Source organism: Vipera ursinii, assembly GCF_947247035.1.
Source record: "Vipera ursinii genome assembly, chromosome: 5".
Lineage (NCBI taxonomy): Eukaryota > Metazoa > Chordata > Lepidosauria > Squamata > Viperidae > Vipera > Vipera ursinii.
Window position 1 is genome coordinate 29,149,419 of NC_139518.1, and position 21,182 is coordinate 29,170,600.

The 21,182-nt window shown below is 36.4% G+C and overlaps 1 protein-coding gene across 1 annotated transcript in view; it reads left to right on the plus strand.

The window, feature by feature from the left end:
* The window catches only part of SLC9A9 (solute carrier family 9 member A9), a gene marked incomplete at its 3' end in the record, with an annotated part of 228,259 nt that overhangs the window by 111,334 nt on the left and 95,743 nt on the right, over positions 1-21,182 (plus strand). The window contains exons 10-12 of the mRNA XM_083364697.1: positions 3,273-3,386; positions 5,766-5,877; positions 15,375-15,528. Of these exons, the coding sequence (XP_083220823.1) occupies positions 3,273-3,386; positions 5,766-5,877; positions 15,375-15,528 (380 nt within the window). The remainder of the gene's footprint in view (positions 1-3,272; positions 3,387-5,765; positions 5,878-15,374; positions 15,529-21,182) is intronic.

Here is a 21,182-nt window from a genome sequence, read left to right on the forward strand (position 1 = left end):
ACAACCAAGTTCAAAGAGCACCAAGGACTCTACAGATGCAGTCCCATCATCTCCCAAACATACAACTTGTGCCTAGGATAGTTAAGGTTGGTGTACAAAAACAATTTGGGCTGAGAAAAAATAACATTTTCACATGGAAAAGAAGAATCTCTTGGAAAGGAAAGAGGAGACTGAAATGCGCTATGGAAAGGGAAAGATGGGAGATGTGGCTAGATTGGGAATCGACAGAGAACATGGCTGGCAAACCAAGTGGCGTTTAGACGGCGTGAGCTGTTGAAAATCTATGAATTTAGAATGGATGAAAGTTCATTGAAGAGGGTTCCTGACTGAAGACAACAACAAAGCTTCAAGGTTTCAGTGTACCCTGCATAGAATTCATGAAGGAGAGAGAGGATCTCAAGATAAATACTTTGCTAACTTTATCTGAATCCCTTGATTAATTCTAAAGAGGATTGAATATAGGTAACCTGCTGACTTCAAAAAAAGAATCTTTTGGCAGACAAAGAAATAGCTAAATATTGAATGGAAGAGCGGTGAGCATCATAAAGTGTCATCTGCTTTTAGTACATTCTTTATTTTGGCAGTTAAGAAAAGGAAGGGGGAAATGGACTTCTGGGTTTTTTTTATTTGCTTCAGCGGCATGCCATTTGCAGAACTATATAACTGTAAAAGTAAACCTTCCAGAAAGAAACCTTTTTATTTTGCAATGCTATAAAGAAAGAAAGAAAAATGAATTGGTCCGTAAGATAGTTATGGTTCACTGGGTTCTTATCTGCTTTTCACTTTAGATTGATGGAATAGTCATAATTTTTTAAGAGTGACCTGTTTTAAGTTGATTCAAAAGTTTATATCCTCCCCCCCACGCCCCCAGTCTTCCCTTTTCAAGCCTAAATATGTATTTGGCTCATAGTCTCAAGTTTCCAAAAATATAGTGTGAAGTCAATATCTCCTTATTGCTGGAACCATAAGTATTCAATTGGAGTTGCTGAGGACATGTTTTAATACCTATATAGTCATTCCAAAGGACGATGCCATATTTGACCAGAAATAGCACATTAGTAATTTTCCGTTCTGATCAACTTGAAGAAAGTGAACTATGTTGTCAGCTTTCTGTCTGGAAATAATTGTTTAATATATAGCATAAAATAACTCTCAGATCAATATGGAGGATTTCCCCATTGCTTCTACTGGCTCTGAAGTTCATGAGTGCTTCTCTGCTAAATGAATGCATTGGTGACTAACTTCCTTGAATTTAACCACTGCTAAATCAAAGTGGGCAAGACAAATTTATCTAAGAATTAGGATAGTTTTCAGTGTTTATCCTTTGACCATAGTTTTAAAAGCACAGAGGCTGGGTTCATACATCATACTATGTCATGAGATGGTTTGTTTGATTTTTGCTTTGTCATTGTGAACCCAAATGTTGTGTTTTATAAAGCATAGTTTATAGTATAGCAGTATATGTGACTCATGCCACCATACTGTATTCAACAAACCATGACGTAAAATCATGAGTTAATATTAAGTGTAAACCTATTGCTTTCAGTGTGTGGGACAAATATGCAAAGAGCTGGCAATTCCTAGTGTCATCCAGAAAACTCATGACATTAAGTCCAAATTGTCTACTTTTCCATAATAAAAGCCCGTAATCTCCTCTCCCCTCCCCACCTATCCCCAAAGTGTGGTTGGGTTTCTGAAGATGTGTCAAGATGTAGTTTTTCCAACTGGTATTATAAAACACACACACACACACTCCTTCTTTAAGGGTAGATACAGTAGTCTGTTTCAGATTGATAGCTGCTTTTATTGGGAGAGGGTGAATACATAGATATGTGACATGTGCAGCAGGCAAGGTTATGGTGCAAAGAGAATAAAAGTGAGAAATAATATATAGAGAGAGGATGCAATTTTCCAAGTACTCTGTATGTTCTAAAAATTATTATAATAGTTTAAACTTTTCTTGAAATTTAATATTGCTGCCATGTTAACATAATAGCTTCATTATATACCATGTTGGGCAAATAGCTTCCAGGTGCATTAAGGGTGGGCACAGATGTTTGGTTTGTAGTCAGAACAAAACATTTTGAATTGGCTGTGTTCCAAATGAACAGAATTTTAGAGGCCACAAGAGTAGGTGGGATGGCAGGTCATGTGGACCTTCCATTCAGCATGCTGAAAAATTAGCCAGCTTTTGACAAAAATGTTTTTGAAAATATTCTTTAAAACTCCCATAGGAGACAATAGAAGCAATTGTTTCCTAAGGGGATTTTAAAAATTATAACTACAAAATAAAGTGTTTTGTGCTAGGCAACTAGTGTTTCCATTATCATAAATCCTGTCATAGTCTATAATATTTTAGCCAGTATATGTAATATGTACTGTATATGGATGATTTTATAAGATTGTCAACTGGTATTCTAACAGTATAGCTATCCCTGTATTTTTGTATGTTTATTAAAACAGTTTTACAGATTTGAAGTGAGGTAGAAAATGTGGCTTGATTCATAAAACAGGAAAAAGCTTTTGCAAATTTTTTATTTCTGGACAATGTACACTTGACGTATACTGCAGTAGAGAAGAATGGCTATTACTTAAGCAGATTTCTATATTTACCTATCATAGACAGCCCATACCTGATATACCAGATATTTACTTATCTAAACAGAAAAACAGAATGACCCAGAGCAGGCAAAAAAGCAGCAGGAGCAGGACTGACTTCCAACTTCCTGCCAGCTTCCCTATTGAGTTTCTTTGTGGGAGTCTGGCAGGGAGCATCCTTCCTTTCCCTTTCCAGCAGGCAGGTAAGTGACTGCTGCTGACTGGGGAGGGAACAAGGGATTATGAGACTGGCTAGGAAACTGTCATGGATAGTTGAAAATAAAGATCATGTGACCACAGTAGCCCAGCAGCAGTCAGTAGGACTGAAACAGTAACAACTTTTCCAAATTTCATTCCCTCGGGAGTCTTGAGTCCTGGATTTTGGACACAATTTGTATGTAAAACTATTTAAAGTACGGTACTTGGTTCAAAAATTGTTGTCCTTAGGATGCAGCATTTCATGAGAACTCATGAGAACAAGAGTTTTAGTAGCATATAATAGGCTAAACTACCTGTTTGTCATCTTGTTTATTGAACTTAATATTTTTTTAAAAATCTGAGCTGATTTGTGAATCATGAATTGAATGCCCAATTTGATATGTTTACCTTGTCCCAATTAGTACTCATTCATCTACTTTAACCTGGATGATAATTTTGTTTCTCTTTCATTTCAGTTGTTCGAGTTCATGAACTTTTTGACTGAGAATGTAATCTTTTGCTATATGGGACTAGCACTGTTTACATTCCAAAATCATATTTTCAATGCTCTATTTATATTTGGGGCATTTGTATCCTTTGTTCAAGTAACAGGAAATGCATTATACAGCAAACATATGGCATAAGGTGGTTTTTTTCATGATGAACAGATAAATTGTATAATTGGAGATATAAATCAGAATCCAGAGAGCTCAATGCATATATAAAATATTTCTGCTTTTTATTTTTTCTGTGCAAGAATAGCCAATTCCTCACTATACAATTGCTAAGAAGTGAAGATATAACTCTTGAATTTACTCCTGACATCAAGCATATTGCATGTCCTATGTTTGGAGACCACCTTTGAATGTGTGGTCTTTTGAATAAACCAATACATGAATAACTGCTTGGACGTGGTTGAAAACACAAATGGCATGCTTGTGCTGTTCCAATGATATGAATTTTATTACTACTATAATTATGTACCATCAAATCATTGTTAACTTTTAGTAACCACATAATTTTTCTTTATGATGATCTGACCTTAACCTGATATTTAGATCTCCCAATGTGTATTCATCACCTCTGTTATTGAGTTCATCCATCTTGCTGCTAGTCACTCTTTTCTTCCATTTTTTCCATCTTTCCCAGAAAGAGAAGTCTGCAGAGAGAGAAGTCTTTATCTAATGTGTCCAAAGTAGGATAATTTGAGCATAGTCATTTGTGTCTTGAGTGAGAAACTTGGATTATTTGTGCTATTTTTGTTTGTTGGTTTTCTTAGCTGTCCGTGGTATTCTCTAACATCAAAATTCAAAAGCATCAATATTCTTTCTTCTTGTTTCTTCAAAATCCAACTTTTGCTTTAATAGCATGTCACAAGGAATACCATAGTTTGTACACTTCTGATCTTTGTAGGTATAGACACACCACTGCATTTAAATATCTTTTCTAAGGCCTTCATCACTGCTCTACCAAGAATTAGTCTTCAGTGTATTTCTTGACTGGTTGTTCCTTTACTGATGATAGTTAATCCTGTCTACCAATTCAGTATCTTCACTGTTAATTCTAAGGCTAATTCCTCTATTTGTTGTCATTAGTTGGGCTGTCTTTATGTTTAATTTTAGTCCCACTTTTTTCATTTTGCTCTTTAACTTTTATTACTAGAATGTGCAGATTCTTTGCAATTTTGGCTATCAGAGTACTGTCATCAGCATGGCACAGATTATTGATATTTCTTCCTTATTCTAATATCATCCCATCTTCTCCCAATCCAGCTTCTCTTAATATATTCAGTATATAGAGAGTGAATAAATGAGAGAGTATACACCCTTGTTTCGTTTATTTGCCAACCTAGAACTAGTTTGTTTAACCATATTCTATCTGTACTATGCAGTGCTTTTTTTGTAAAAGAAAAAGGTGCCGGAACTCACACATGTCATACAACCCGCCTTGCCTACCCTACAAGGTTCTATCCAAAAAAGGTGCCGGAACTCCGTTCTGAGCATTCTATGAGAAAAAAAGCCCTGGTACTATGGATCCCTGACCTGTATATAAATTCCTCATGAGGACAATGATATGGGTTTTTTATCATTTTTCTGAGTCTATTCTACAGCTTTATGTGATCAACACAATCAAAAGCCTTTCTATAATCAGTGAAGCACTTAGTGACTTCTTTTTGATATTCTTTGGCTTTCTCGTTTGTTCAGCATGCATCAGCAAAAATTCTCATGTTTCTTGGCCCTTTCTAAAACCATCTTTAAAATCTGGCATCTGTTTTTTCATGTATGACTATAATCTACATTGGATGAAGTGTTATTTTGCTAGCACATGAGATTAAGGTTATCATATAACAGTTTGCACACCCCATTAACTCTCCTCCTTTGCCCCCCACCCCCCCGTAGCTTAATCTTTTCCAATCTGTTGGCACTTGTGTCATTCTCAGATTACCTGGTTCAACTTGGTTAGACTCTTTAGTGATTCTTATTTTTATTAATATTGGATTTTTTATCCAATATTAAGTCAACATATCATACCTAATACTTCTGTCTCCTATTCACAACAATACTTCTGTCTCCTCACAACAATCATATAAAGTGTGTTGGGCTGAGAGAGATTGACTGGCCCAAAATCATCCAGCTGAGGGACACCTAGAACTCACAGCCTCCTGGTTTCTAGGCGAGCATCTTAACTATCACATCAGCTGGCTCTCTTCTTTTGTGTTGGCATAAAAAAAATTTATAGTGAAGATTTCCCAGTGTTCAAGAAACAATTATAAAGATTGTTTAAAAGAGTAAGATGCTTAAAGAAAGGGCAGACTGTGAGTAGCAATGAGAATGTTGTATTTTTTCCTACTCCATTTCCAGGTAAATCATGATTCTGCTTCTGAATTAAATAATATATTTGATTAATCTTGGTCTTATGTCATACAGTCTTTCATTATTTTCCTCAGCTTCTAATCCCAAATGATGTAGGTGGCAGTTTTTGTAGCAAGAGCCTGTAACATATATCCAATATCATTCATTCTGAACCTGGGCCGAAAACAAAAAATTCCAAGGAACTTTCAACATATGATGATGTTCTCAGGTAAGCTGATTGTTTCTACTATGACACCCAAAAATAAAAAACCCAACCACACTATTAGCTAACTAAATAATATATTTTATACCTTGTAGTTTTTAGAGTTGTAATTTTTTAAAACTAACACAAACATAAACAGAAATATTATCACTGTATCATTTGTTCCAAAGGTGCTTTTTCCAACAGGCAATTGGACTTTCTTGGGGTTTTTTTTTTCTTTGAAAATGTTTTGCTTGTCATCCAAGAAGCTTCTTCAGTTCTAACTGACTGGTGGGGAATGGAAGGATTTATATTCTTTGCAGACATGTGATCGGTCATTAGCTCTTTGAGAGTCATTAAGGTTTATGTCAGACTCACCTGAATTAAAGTGCAAATTGGTATGGAACCTTCTTGGGACTGCTGAAAGGACTGCTTTGTAAACAGAATAGGTAATGTTGTATCCCTCCCCCTCTGTTGAGAGAAAGCTGCTCAATTTTAATATAGATGGCTTCTGACTCCTCTTTCCAAGCAGTGGTCATCTCTGCCCAGAATATGAACTTTGCTTCTGTCTCCCTTAACATCTACTGCATAATCCAGGAAGGCTAGTCTATTTTCTTTCAATCCTCTTGTCAGAACTTAAAGTTGCTGTCCACAAAGTAAATGTGTTTGAAGGCTTCCACCTCCACAGAAAAATGATAAGGCAAATTGTAATGTATTGGGCTTGCTTGTAACACCACATGGTAATGGCTAGTAGGCTGTTTAAGCTGGGAGCTAGCTAACGGCTCCCAGCACCTCAGACAACCCATCTCCAGCGCTGCTATTGGTTGCCCCTAGGCAGCGAAGGGTTGCTTCAAACCTATTGGCTGCTGCCTAGAGGCCAGGGTATAGATTGCTGCATCTGCAGCCCAGTTCTCTAGTTCAGATCCTACAAGCAAAAAAACATGTTCTTTGCTGAACTCACTCACCTCGTCTTCATTCCTGCACAATGAACCCAGTACACAACACAAATAGTCTTGTCTTCCTGGATATTAAGGAAGACAGAAGCTTCACCACTGAAGTATACAAAAAAAACCACACAGAGAGATGAGTATTTACATTTTGATTCTCACTAGCCAGGCTGAAGGTTTGCCTATCAGCAAGGAGGGAAAAGAGAAAGAACCAAAACACATCAAGGAAGCCCACAGAACCTGTGGCTATCCTAATAGGGCCTTCATCAAATCCACAAAAAGAACCAGCAGAAGCTCCTTCATAACAGAGAAAGAGGAGAACAACAAATGGAGCAACCCTGTCATTCCATACATTGCAGGAATATCTGAAAAGCTCAGGAGGATTTTCAGCCAACACAACATATGGGTACATTTTAAACCCAGGGATATATTAAAGCAGAAGCTTGTCCACGCCAAGGACAAAACTGAGCATTGTGGTATATGCAGTACAATGCAGTGAGTCATGTGTAGTACACCTCTACACTGGGAAAACAAAACAACCACTTCACAAATGCTTGGCACAACACAGAACAAACTCAACAGGACAGGATTCAGCAGTCCATCTGCATCTGAAAGACAAAGGTCACTCCTTTGAAGACAGCAAAGTTCACATTCTGGACAGAGAGGACCACTGGTTTGAAAGAAGAGTCAAAGAGGCAATCTATGTTAAAATTGAACAGCCCTTCCTCAACAAAGGAGAGGGATATGACACCACCTATCTCCTGTTTACAACACAGTCCTTTGAGTGGTCCTAAGAAGATTTCACAATGCTTGCACTCTGATTTGGGTGAATCTGAGGATACAGATAAACCCCCAAGTAGCCTTCATGACTCATGGAGAACTAACAACAGACCCTCAGAGTGTTAATGATCAGATGACAGCAAAAAATATAAATCCATTCCCTGAAAAGGTGTATTGGATGAGAAGTGAAACATTTTCAAAGAAAAAAAACTAGTTGACTTTTGGAAAAAGTACCTTTGGGATAACCATGATCTGGATGATTGAGAATCTCCATAGACACTGTATTCCTTGTTTAAAAGAAGAACAAGAAATGACCATTATACTGTTCTTGTAAGAAATTGGGAGAAATGTGTTGTATCTGAAAGAGAGCTGCTCTGTGATCATTGGCATTCACTGGGAAGGCTTATTATCATTTCAGAAAGGCTTGCCTCTATCCTCTGATGATGATGTGCAATAATGATTCTAATCACTTTAATTACCTGGGTGCAGCATGCCTATTATAAAAGTTTATGAAATGGACTTAAAGTGGAAGTTCACTTGGAGAAATGAAATTCAGATGGTATACCATATGGTTGTTTCATCTCTATTCTCTGGAGGTTTATTCATTTTGGTGGGTATATCTCTCATATTAAAATAATGTCAGATTTCCCCTAGCTTTGATGAAATAGTGGCCAGCTGTTTGGATATGGACCTCAGCATACAGAAATGATGACATACATTTTTCAGGAATGTCAACTCTCAGCTAAAAACTTTTGCATTTCTTCAGACTTTTTCAAATATTTATATTGCTTTAGCTTATGAGGCTGATTCCACTAGCTAACCCTATTTATTTTTACTCAAGTTTAGAAAGTGAATAATTGAAAAAATTAATTAAAAATATTGATAATCTCAAGACCAGAAATGGGCCTTTGAAGCAGTAAATGTTATTCTCCAGTTGCGGAGCATCTATCATAATTCATTTTTGTGAGAAGTGATTTGTATAGGAACAGACAGAAGGAATAGACAGAAACCTTGTGGTTCAAGAACCATATTCAAACAACACTTTTAGCAGATTGTGGAAGAAACATGACTGCTAAAATGGTTACAGCCAAAATCATTTATGTGACTCTTTTGAAAAACAAAGAAAATGAAATCAATGTGTAGTTAATGTGGAATGCCATAAATTAAATAAGTTTTAAATAATCATTAATAATTAGTGGCAGCTGAATCAAATAAAAATGGATGGATGGATGGATGGATGGATGGATGGATGGATGGATGGATGGATAGCTTTGGGAAAGACATAATCCATGAATGTTTGTACTACAATAACTAATGTTCTAGGAACCCCAAGATTCTTTGCTATTTGGGGATAGAAGACTAAGAGACTATTTTTTGTGGAAGTTTTAATACATTTTTATGTTTATAACAGAAAAATAGTGTAGGAAGGACCATTTGGGGCATGATGTTCAAATTCTGACTTAGTGTGGGGATACTCAGGTGATGGCTTTTTGAAAGAAGACAGGAAGGAGGATTTGATAGCTAGATAGCTGCTGACTGGCAACTAAATGTTCATTTCATTTTCTTTGTTTTCCAGTAATGGAAGTGAGAAAATACTTTGTAGATATAAGTATTGCAAAACCTTGTCATCGTCTTTCCCTTTCCCTTTTATTTTTTTTTATTTTCAGCAGCAATGAGGGACAAAGAAGGTGGAGAGGGGAAAAGCATCAAAAGCTTAAATGAGATTGTGCAACTAATAGTGTGTTTAGATTACATTTTTGACAGACAAGGCACATTCTGACCAACCTTCTAAACCTGGTTCTATGTAATAAATAGATGAATTTTAAATTTTATTCTGGAAAACAATATTCTCCATGATGTGACTGTATACTACAACGTTAGAAAGTTTTATTTGGCTTCTTTAGCCTTCTCAATCCTTCCATGGCTACCTCATCATAAAGGAGTGGAGTGTATTCACAGGAAAAATGAACAAAGACCACCAGAAATATAGACCAAGATTATGTATTCCCAGCTGAAAGCTCAAGGATCACAGTGAAAAAAATGGAATTAAGATTAAATATAAAGGAGTCCAAACTAATCAAAACAGGAGATCAATTAGCCTTAGAATTTACAATAAAGACAATTAAATGGTGGTTAGTTTCTGCCTTTAAAATTGACTATCAACAGTTAAGATGTACACCCTTAATTGGAACCTGGTAGGACAGCTACAAAGGAAAAAACAAAGGAAAAGTTATTCAGATGCAATGATGTATCTATTCCTACAAATATCAGTGGAAATAATATTATTCCATATTACATGTTATGGAAGCAGAGGTTGGATTTGAAAAAGCAGGATACAAATATTATTGACATTTTTGAATATAGTATTAGAGAATGCTCTTGAGAAGACTATGGATAACCAAGGAAAAAAAATATTTCATAAAGCAACTCAATCCGTGGTTCTCACTAAAGGCACAAATGACAGGCTCAGATTATTGTGGGAACAACTTGATGAAGCATTAAATAATAATAATAATAATAATAATAATAATAATAATAATAATAATAATAATAATAATAATAATAATAATAAAGTTGGAAGGGACCTTGGAGGTCATCTAGTCCAACCCCCTGCTCAGGCAGGAAACCTTATACCATTTCAGGCAAATGGCTGTCCAGTCTCTTCTTAAAAACTTCCAGTGTTGGAGCATTCACCACCTCTGGAGGCAGGTTGTTCCACTGGTTAATTGTTCTAACTGTCAGGAAGTTTCTCCTTAGTTCTAGGTTGCTTCTCTCCTTGATTAGTTTCCATCCGTTGCTTCTTGTCCTGCTTTCAGGTGCTTTGGAGAATAGCTTGACTCCCTCTTCTTTGTGGTAGCCCCTGAGATATTGGAACACTGCTATCATGTCACCCCTCACCCTTCTCTTTATTATTATTATTATTATTATTATTATTATTATTATTATTATTATTATTATTATTATTATTATTATTACAGTACCACCAACATGTGGATTTACAAATAATTAATTTGCACCTTTCTCTGTGCTGTAGGACTTACTAGATAGACAGGGGAGTTTCATAAAAAAGTAGGGTGAATCACTCCATCAGATTTCAGGAAAGCAGGGGGGATCTGCAAGATATGTCTAGTGATCTAGAAGAGCTGCTATTTGAAGGTAAAGGAAAACCCTTGTAGTCTGTTCCCATAAAACTGTTCGATTATTTTCTTTGTGCATGAGAGGTTAAACTGAGTTTAACAAAGGAGGTGGTGTAAAAGAATGCAGACATGACTTTGGAGGAAATATGCAAAAATTGTTACAAAACTTGAGCTCAGGTCATTACCAAAAGATTATCTCAACATGGCAAATTACACAACATAAGAAAGAAAATTAAAATTCCCCTTATCTGGTATAATAGGGAGGGGAAAAATTGTCAGATGTGTGTGTGTTTGTGTGTACACACACATATACACTCACATATGTATATGTATATATAAAATATGAATGCTTGGGAGCCAGCGTGTATTTACGATGGTTGCAAAACACCCAGGTCAAGTGATTGTCATTTGCAACCTTCCGGCCAGCTTCTCACAAAGTCAATGCAGGAAGCTGGATGTAATTCACTTAAAAATGATGCCAAAAATATTGTAAAATCAGGTGTGATTCATTTAACAACTGCCTTGCTTAGCAGTGGAAATTCTGGTCCCAATTGCAGCTGTAAGTCAAGGATTACTCATATAGGTTATTAATATATAACTGATTATATCCTACAAGAAAGTAGGGTTCTGGTATTTCGTATGGTACCTGATTCCTTACCTGGCCTACTTTGAAGTTCTAACATTTATGTCCTCATCCAATGGAAATCTTTTTACATTCTTATGTGCTAAAGCATTCATCTGATTGGGATGGAGTTGTATGGTTTCTGATTCTAAAACTTGATTAAATTCTTTGTTAAAATTGTCTTCCTTTAATAAACAAATGTTCACAACTACGGGAATTTAACATGTTTATATAAGGATGCTTAATGAAAGGTTGATTTTAAGCTATAATAGGAAGATGCTTTTGCAATCTTGTGACTAAGTTAAAGCTAAACTCCAATGCATACAAAATAAACAAAATAGAAAAAATGATGGAGATGAACTCCATTCTATAAATCAGCTCTGATCTATACAATAAATAAGCTACGTGAGAGTCAGCAATGTGGCAAATTTACAAAAGGAACCCTCATGGGTACTTAATACATAAAAGAAATAACTGTATTTAACACATGGAACAAGTCTTTTATAATACCTACATTTTTTCTCTGGAAAAAAATATATGAAGCAAATTGTAATTTCAGTGTAACACAGTGAAATCATACACACACACACATCACAATAGGTTATGATCATGTCCATGCTGGAATTGTGCCTGCAATCCACTCTCACCAAAAGAGCAGAAGGCTCAGGACTTTTATCCATTTTTCCCATGGGACATTGGCATTTATACCATATGTTTAATTTACAGTCTTTGACCAAGCAGCAAACTAGATGACCTTAATTCATATTTCTGTGACATCCTTCATTTATAATTAAGCCAATACTTTCACATGTATTTACCAACTCCAGTTTAATTTCCCTGAATTAAGCAATATTCACTTCTAACTAATAATTTATTATATTACATGAAGTCACTTGATTAGATTTACTGCTGAATTTTTCTTCATGTTGTGGTCCACTAATGGAACAGTTAAGCTTATGTTATGTATTATGTATTTCCACAGTCTCACCTTGCAGCAGCAGCAGCACTGACAGCCCCGCACAGCCGACCCACTTCTTCTGCGGCTGAAGAAAATGCCTCTGCAGCTGAGAATGGAGCTCAGGCCTGCATTTCACCATCAGAGGCCTTCCAGAAAGGCCTCTGCAGCTGAGAACCAAGCTACAGGTTCATAGCTTGGTTCTTGGCTGCAGAGGCCTTTCCAGAAGGCCTCTGATGGTGAAATGCTGGCCGGGGCTCCATCTTCAACTGCAGAGGCATTTCCTTCAGCTGCAGAACAAATGGGCTGGCAAGGCAAGGCATACCAGGCTGCAATGGTAAGAAGGTGCAGGGCACATGGGGCAAGTCCACCCCCCAGCCCCTAGCTTGACTTTTAGATGTGTGAGTCACCCCAAAACTAGGGCTTATTTTGGGGTAGGGCTTATATTAGGCCCACCCCCAAAATCAAGCTATGGCTTATTTTCGGGGTAGGTCTTGCTTTCAGGGAAACACGGTATTCATGGTACAAAATAAAAACACACAAGAATGAAATAATACAACCACACAAAATAAAATAAAGATGTCAATATGAAAGCAAAATATGACTCTCTGAAATTACTCTGTCTTCAAAAGTTTCCCAAAAACGGGCTTCCGGTGGCTCCGTGGCGCCGGAGACAGCCTTCCCGGGCTGCCCGCAGCTCAGCTGTGTGATTTTTCGCCCGAAACAGCGCCGATCAGCTGTTCGGGCGAATTTGAAGCCCCCTCCTCGGGAGAAGAGGAGGGGGTGAGCCCCCAGGTGGGGGTTGAGTTCTCCGGGGCCGCCTGAGCTTGGAGCTTGGGCGGCTGAAGGATTGAACTCCCCCGTAGCCTGGGCTGCTCCCAGCTGGCTAGCGTCTCTGCTCCGGACTTTATGGAGCAGAGCCAGGCGTCTGCGACCATCCCTGCTTGAAGGAGAGACTATGAAAGGAAAAGAGCAGGCAGAGCAGTACAAGAGGGAAAGATGAAGAGATGAAGAAGATTATTTTATTTTACTCTCAAGCTTGATGGACTTTGCTTAAAACTTAAAGTGAAAGTGCGTCACAATTGTAAGTAAAAGATGGCGGCTAAACCTCCCCCTAGAACTTTTCGGAGTGCTGGAAATTCTCCGGTGCAACAACAATCATTACTGCAGGCGTTGCATTCTCCTGATGTATTGACTTCGAAGGATCTTGAAAGACATACCCAGTTAATTCTGGAGTCAATGGGTGCTAAATTTGCACAGATGGAGGAGAAATTGGAGAAATTGGAGCAGAGAATGGAAGAAAGGATGGAACAGAAACTTAGAGAGATGAAGGCAGACATTTTGTCCTCAGTGCATAAAGTTGCTAAATGTGTGGAGGTGCTGGATGACCAAGTGCAAGACTTGACTCAAAAGAATGCTATATTAGAAGCAAAAGTTTTGGAAATTGAAGATTTAAAAGACAAAATGGATAGTGAACAGAGTCTGGCCCAATTTTACCAGATGCAGTTTGCTGTGAGAATTAGAGGCCTAAAAGAGAATATTAAGGAAGATTTAAAGCAGCTGGTTTCTGAGGCTTTTGAGGGGGTATTGAATCATCCAGCATCTGAAATAAAACAAGGTATGGACAAAGTGTTTCGTGTGAATTCGTGGATTGCTAAACAGAGAAAGTTGCCTAGAGATGTGGTGGTTTATTTTGTAAAAAGGGAAGTTAGAGATGAAGTTATACAAGCTGCCTATGATACCAAAGTTGTGATTGCTGGTCAAGAAGTTTTGGTTCTAAAAGAAATTCCTCCAAAGATTTTAAAGAGAAGGAAGGATTTTATTTTTCTTGTGCAAGAGCTCAAGCAAAGGGATATAAGGTTCAGATGGGAGATCCCAGCTGGGCTGAGCTTCATGTATGATGGCAAAAGGTACTGTTTGGGTAATGTGAAGCAAGCGCATGACTTTTACAACAATGTTTTAAATGTAACCCCATCAACACTTCTGGAAGCTGCAGAGGGATCTGGAGAAGGAGAACATCAAGAGGATGAAGATGGACTGATAGACGAGAAGGGTACAGGAGGAGTTCAAGCTGCAACTCTTTTGGATGATATTAGAGAACAGAGGGTGACGCGTGCTGCCTTAAAACGCTCAAAAAAGACAAAAAAATAAGACCAGCAGAAATCTATGGAACTTCCACAATATACTTATAGACAAGTGGTAGTTGTGTTTTTAAAAGTTTTGGGATGATATGTATGGTAACAGAATCTTTAATTTGGAATTAATGGACAATTTATTACAGAGGAAGAGGAAGAAAGTTTTGTGGGTTAATGCGGGTTAATTTGTGTAAGAACTATCTATTATAGTCTATTTTGGCTAGAGAGGTTAATAGGGATAGGTGTTTGTGATGTGTAAATGAGAATATGTTTAGGTAATAGGGAAATGTGGAAGAACATAGATGGGAATGATGCTAGTTTTCTTTTATTTTAGTTTTTTATATATATTTAGTATTGTTAAGGATTGGTTTACTTTATATAAGCTAGAGAGTGATGGATTTTAGAGTTTATAATTGTTAGTATATGATTGTTTATGATTGCTTTTTAGATATATACCTTGTATTTTGCTCTGGGAAGTCGGGGGGGGGGGAGGGGGGGAGGAGGGGAAGTAGAGGGGGGGAGGCAGGGGAGGGAGGAGGGAGAGGGGGAGGGGGGGAGATAGGGGGGAGGTAGGGAGGGGAGGAGGGAGGGGGAAGGGGGGTTTCTTAAAGGAAAATTGTATTTTTTAAAACTTTTCAATAAAAAAAAAAAAAAAAGTTTCCCAAAAACTAACAAGGAGTGAAGTAGCCAGATCTCCACTGGGAGGATATTCCACAGCATTCTCTGGATTTTTCCTTCCAAGCCTTATTGTCTCACCTGTACTGTATGTCCCATCTCTCATTTGGTCACTAAACCATCTCTCTCCTGTGTAATTATTTCCCTTCTTAAGACATAATCTGGAATACTCTACATTCTAAAATAATATATATATCTGAAACTTTGAGCTTCTTTCCAAATTTTTTTACAATATTTTTATGCCCTTTCTCTTGCCTTTCTTTTTTTCTGAAGGCCTACGTGGTGCAATAGCATTTGCGCTAGCTATTCGGGACACAGAATCTCAACCTAAGCAAATGATGTTTACAACCACTTTACTAATTGTCTTCTTCACAGTCTGGGTGTTAGGAGGTGGCACTACATCAATGCTTACATGGCTCCAAATCAGGTAAGTATCACTAGTTTATAATTTATTCTAATAAAAAATTATTTGTTCATCCAATTATTTTTACCTCTTTTCCTTTAGCAATACTCTCTCTTTGTTGAGGGAGGGGTTGTCATATATAAAGGATAGATAGCCATGAATAATTAAAAGGGATCTCAGTGTTGGTGGGTGAGGTTCTGAAATATTTTTAAGCATGTTCCCTGTTCTTACTTCTTATTTAACTAGTTTTTCTGGAGTGTGTATCTGGAGATGTGCTTCATATAAATCAGCCTACTTCTGTTTGGCACCCCAAGACTAGTATAATCTCAAAAGTTTAAGCTATTTTCATTCATTCTGGCAGTAATTGTGGTTCATTTGAAGACTGAAAATTTGAGAAAGAATGCTGTAAACTATTATATTTATAGTCCTAATTTTAGTCAGTATTGGTGCCTCCCTGCCAACTATTTCAGAGTTGGATGACAAATACTGTTTTTATTGCATATACTTTCCACATTGCTCATTTACTTTTCTTCTTGCTTCACCCTTACAACAGAAAACCTCTGCTGACAAATCACTATTATTAATTGGTTAATTTATTAAGTGTAGATTGAATACGTGCTATTGCACCGGGTTTTAATGGAAGTTGTCTTTTTGAAGACAGAAGGGTTTTTTTGTAATAATTATGACATTGTACAATTTATATTTGTTGTAAATTGTAATTTAGATGCATCATTCAGAATGACTTTTCTGATCATAAATTATTTCATTTTACTGTTTAGTCAATATAAATCTAGATTTTTGAAAGATTATCTAACTGAGTTATAGTAATTGTGTGTGTGTGTGTGTGTGTGTGTGTGTGTGTGTATCCTTTAAACAAAGATAATTAATAGTGCTATTTATCAACACAGTATGATGCATAGTAAATTTTGGGAGTAGAAAACCCTGACAAACTAGAGATATTAAACATTAGATACAAAAATCCAGATGTGGACTACATAGCAACAAAGACTAATTTCCAGTGCTTCCATTTGGTCATCATTTAGATTCCAAGATTTACTGTAATAACATTCAGAATACACTGTGTACATTTGGAGAATCTGCTCCATAGGTTTAGTATATTACTAAATATTATACTGAGTAGACCAGGGAATTTTTAAAACATGCTTTCTATGGGACTTTGATTCCATCCTACTTGCTTTTATGCCATTGAGGACTTTCCTTTAAATCCATCTTGAAAATCTCAGCTTTAGATAGCCTCCTGCTAAATGAGTCTTAAATCAATCTGACAGTGGCAACACAGATAATCCTGCAAGTGTTTAAATCTGATTCAGACATAAGTGTCTAAAGCCCACTGGCCATATGTATCTAGCTGTCACAGGCTGGGTCTACCTTGGCAGCTGCCTAAAAGGGAAATAATACTTCCATTCAGAATAAGCTAGACTAGAGAAAGGAAACATATACCATTAACTAGCTTCTGCCTATCATGGTCAAAGAAGAGAACTTTTGTTCAGGGTCGCATATTCTATATCTGTAATCTGTAAACCGGCCCCTAGAGTTGGAAACGACTAGCACGCATGTGCGGGGGAACCTTTACCTTTACCTTTACCTTAATTGGACATAGATCACTGGAAAAAATAATGATAGCTATCTAAAACAGGACAAAAATTTCTAGTGTTGTTGTTGCTGTTGCCTCTCTTCCTTCATGGTATTTTTGCAACAGGGATTATAATATCTCTTTTCTGCCATATTAGTATTTCTATATTTCAACATAATTATCAATACTCAATCAACCTGTTAGAAAGTAATACAACATTCAGAACAGTGACAAATATTGCCCATTCATCAGAGTCTTCCAATATCAGACCACTGCAATATTTCTAAAGGCCTTACTGGCCTTAGGGACATAGTAAAAAGTTGGTTTCTTCCATTATCCCTTTGACAAACCTTCTCTTCAAAGAGTGCCTGATGTTAAGAGTTTTCAAGAATGGAGAAGTAGGCTTTAGTGACCAAGCAATAAGGAATTAGGAGTTAACATGAGATTTTGCCTTCAATAATAAACTTTAGAATGATTCCTGAGAAGCAGTTCCTGAAGCCATAGGGATATTCTATTAAGGAAATTAATTAACCAATTAATCGAGAAGTTGATTATATTGGTAATTTTTAACTTACGACCCCAATTGAACCCAAAATTTATGTTTCTAAGCAAGACATTTGTTAAGTGGGTTTTGCCCCATTTTATGACTTTTCTTTTCTCATTTGTTAAGTGATCACTACAGGTGTTAAATTAGTAATATGGTTGCTAAATGAATCCGGTTTCACCATTGAAGTTAACTGTCAGAAGGTCGCAAAAGATGATCACATGACCCTGGGACATTGCAACTATCATAAATACAGTCCAGTTGCCACTTGTCCAAATTTTGATCATTGATGGTGGAAATGCTGCAACAGTCATAAGTGTGAAAAACAGTCATAAATCACTTTTTCAGTGTCATTGTAACTTTGAATGGTCACTAAATGAACTGGTGTAAGTCAAGGACTACCTGTGATATTGTCAGAGTTTCAACTCTAGAAAAGTAGCATTGGCCACTATCATTAATGGGTTGTTGTGAGGGGTAGATGGTGGGACTATGTCCATCCTTATTCTGCTGTGAAGTGAAGATACCATCAAACATAGTATCTGTTTTAATTGTCTGCAAGAGTTGAAGACATTGTGGTGATTCTGCTGCAGTCTGACTTGATTGATCCAAATTGTGATTAAACGGAGAAACCTGGCCCACAGTCACTCAATTATTGCATGTACCGTGGCTGAGTTCCTTCTTTAATCTTACTTAGTATTTGCATTAATTGAATAGATAATGTCATATGTCAGTCAGTTTAGGGTTAGGTATTATCGATATGTAGATGATATTAGCTATCTATTCCCACCCAGACTGAATAGAACATGGTAGAAATTGAGTGGGCTTTGTATTTCCCATTGAAACCTACAGTATATTGCAACTTAAAAACAGTTGTTAGTAATACAGCAGGATTGTTAATAGGGACATACACACACAAATACACACATTCCATGCAGAGTTCTAAAACTGAAGCCCAAAAGAAGGGGTCTCATAGTCCAAGGGAAGAAATAGAAAATGTTTGAGGATTCAAGATGGACCGTGCTTAAGTAACATAATGTACCTGAATACAAAGTTGTACTTAGTATATACCTTGTTAGTGAATTCTCTATCAAAAAAGATATATAAGTAGAAAAATTGTATTATGAAAGAAAGAAAGAAAGAAAGAAAGAAAGAAAGAAAGAAAGAAAGAAAGAAAGAAAATAAGCATAAAAAACATTGTTTTCTTAACTACCACTCTATCAAAAGAAGAGGATGAAATTAGAATTTCCTATATAACTTTATTTTTTTATCTACAAATCAGTGTCATCTCTTAGTGATCATATTGTTAAAATATATCTGTGAACTTCAGATAAATCCAGCTATTTTATAGTATATTTAAGGAGTCACTTAAAAGGTTTTAATAGTGTCACCAAGGAAGAATGTTCTTGCATTATTGCTTTGTAATTCAACTATTTCTAACTGCTGATTCTATATATAGTTGAAGCTTTTTTTGTTTACAATCATGCCAAACTGTTGCAATAAAACACTAGCTGAAAATAACTGCATTGGAAGTATAATAAAGAAGCTTAGAAAAACAGCATGCTGACAAAATTGTATTGGTGTAAAGAATAAACAAAAAAATGTCATGACCCACATACAGTACTATGTATGAGAATTGTGTTCCTTGGATATTTTGATTGCTTTTTCTTATCTTCAATGTCAGCCAAGTTCATTGTAATTTGGAAATACAACTCAAGCGTCCATCATTCTTATCAGATTTACCATGGTTTCATTGGATTCAGCCTGTGAGCTATTTTATTCATAGATAGATAGATAATTATACAAAGATTTAGCACCAACAAAATCTCACAGCATCAAGCAACAGGCTTGCAAACAGAAGAACAGCATATGAGTCTTCTGCAAATATTTTCACTAAACACATATAAATGTATTTAATAGTGGATTTTCCTAGCAGATGCTCATCTTTTACTATATTGTCACAAAGAATCTTTGCTTTTCAAACTGGAGATTTATCTGCAAGCTACAACTGTAGCTTTTTCATAATGAACTTTTAAAATCATACATAATGAAGTGCCTTATTCATGTTATTTCACCTACCCCCAGTGCCTTATGTGGGAAAGACCTTGGGAGACATGGAGAGATGCTGCCTAGGATAAAAGAGGGTGTAGCCCCAAGCTGGATAGTGGGTGGAGCAAGAGGCTAAGAAAGGAGCTTGCCTAGTTTCTCAGGTGGTAAAGAAGATGGCAGGAGAGCTGTACTTTCAGACTTGCAAGATTCTATTAATGTAGCTTTACAATAAGTAGAATTAGCTCATCTAGTGTTCCTGTCTGGTCTGCCCAGGAAGGCTGATACCACCCCAGAAAAATCTAATAAAGATCCATACAAGAAATTCTTCTCATCCAAATTCTAAATATATAAATGTTAGATAAAATTTCCATGTTTTCTTATGATCAACAGTAGGATGTATTTAAATTAAAAGTTCCTTTTTGTTATCATGGTAATAGGGACCAACATATATTTGTCATAATTTTGCATCTCACACACACACACACACACACACACACATAAGTGTGTGTGTGTGTGTTCTTATGCTGAATCTATAGCTAATCAATATTTAGGTTAATTAGCACAATATATTTAATTTTCTTTTGATTGATACTTCTCCGTGAATAAACTGCTACATCACATCAACGTCTAGGATTTTTTTTAATCATTATTACTCTAGGTCAGTGTTTGTTAACCTTGATTACAATGTGTGGACATCAACTCTCAGAATTCACCTGCCAGAAAATGGTGGTGGAATTCTGGAACTGAATTCCACATATCTTAAAGTTGTCAAGGTTGAGAAACACCGGTATGGCTGTCTTTTCAGTTGCTTCATTTCACTAAGCATTTTGGGAGACCAAGAAGCTGGTTAGAATCTTTCATTGGACAGAGACCTCATAAAAGCATTCTCATCCACTTACCATCTTCACATTCCAGTGATTAAACAGTGTAAGATGAAACTGCCAGCACATTGTACAATGAAAGTTGTTATATTTTCAGTGCCATTATTTTAGAATATTTCCCATCTTCCCTAGAAACACTTTCTCCTTTTATTCTTACCCAGACACATTCAACAAGATTTCCATTCTCCAATTTATGAATTTCTGGGCAGGTATAAACTGTATTTTATGTCTTCTATTTCTATTCTTCTATTTCTATTCTTGGTGTATTTATGTAGAAACATTTGTGATAATAAGTGACACTCCCTAGTAGCTTCACAGTTGCAATTTGCTCCTTGACTAATACTACTGCCATAGAAACACCATGAATTTGACAATAGGGAAATATATGACCTGTGATATTACATTGTGTAGTAATGTTAAGTGGCACTTTTAAGTTCTTTATTTTCCCTTATTATGGTTTTTATGTGGTAGCAAAGCATTTTCTATATATTCTGGCTATCTCCTCTTAGTCATTTCAGCTATTGTACTCCAGAACATAGAGGATGTTTTCAGATATCATATTGTCCTCCAAAAAAGTCTTCATATGAAGGGCATATATACATTTTCTAAATCA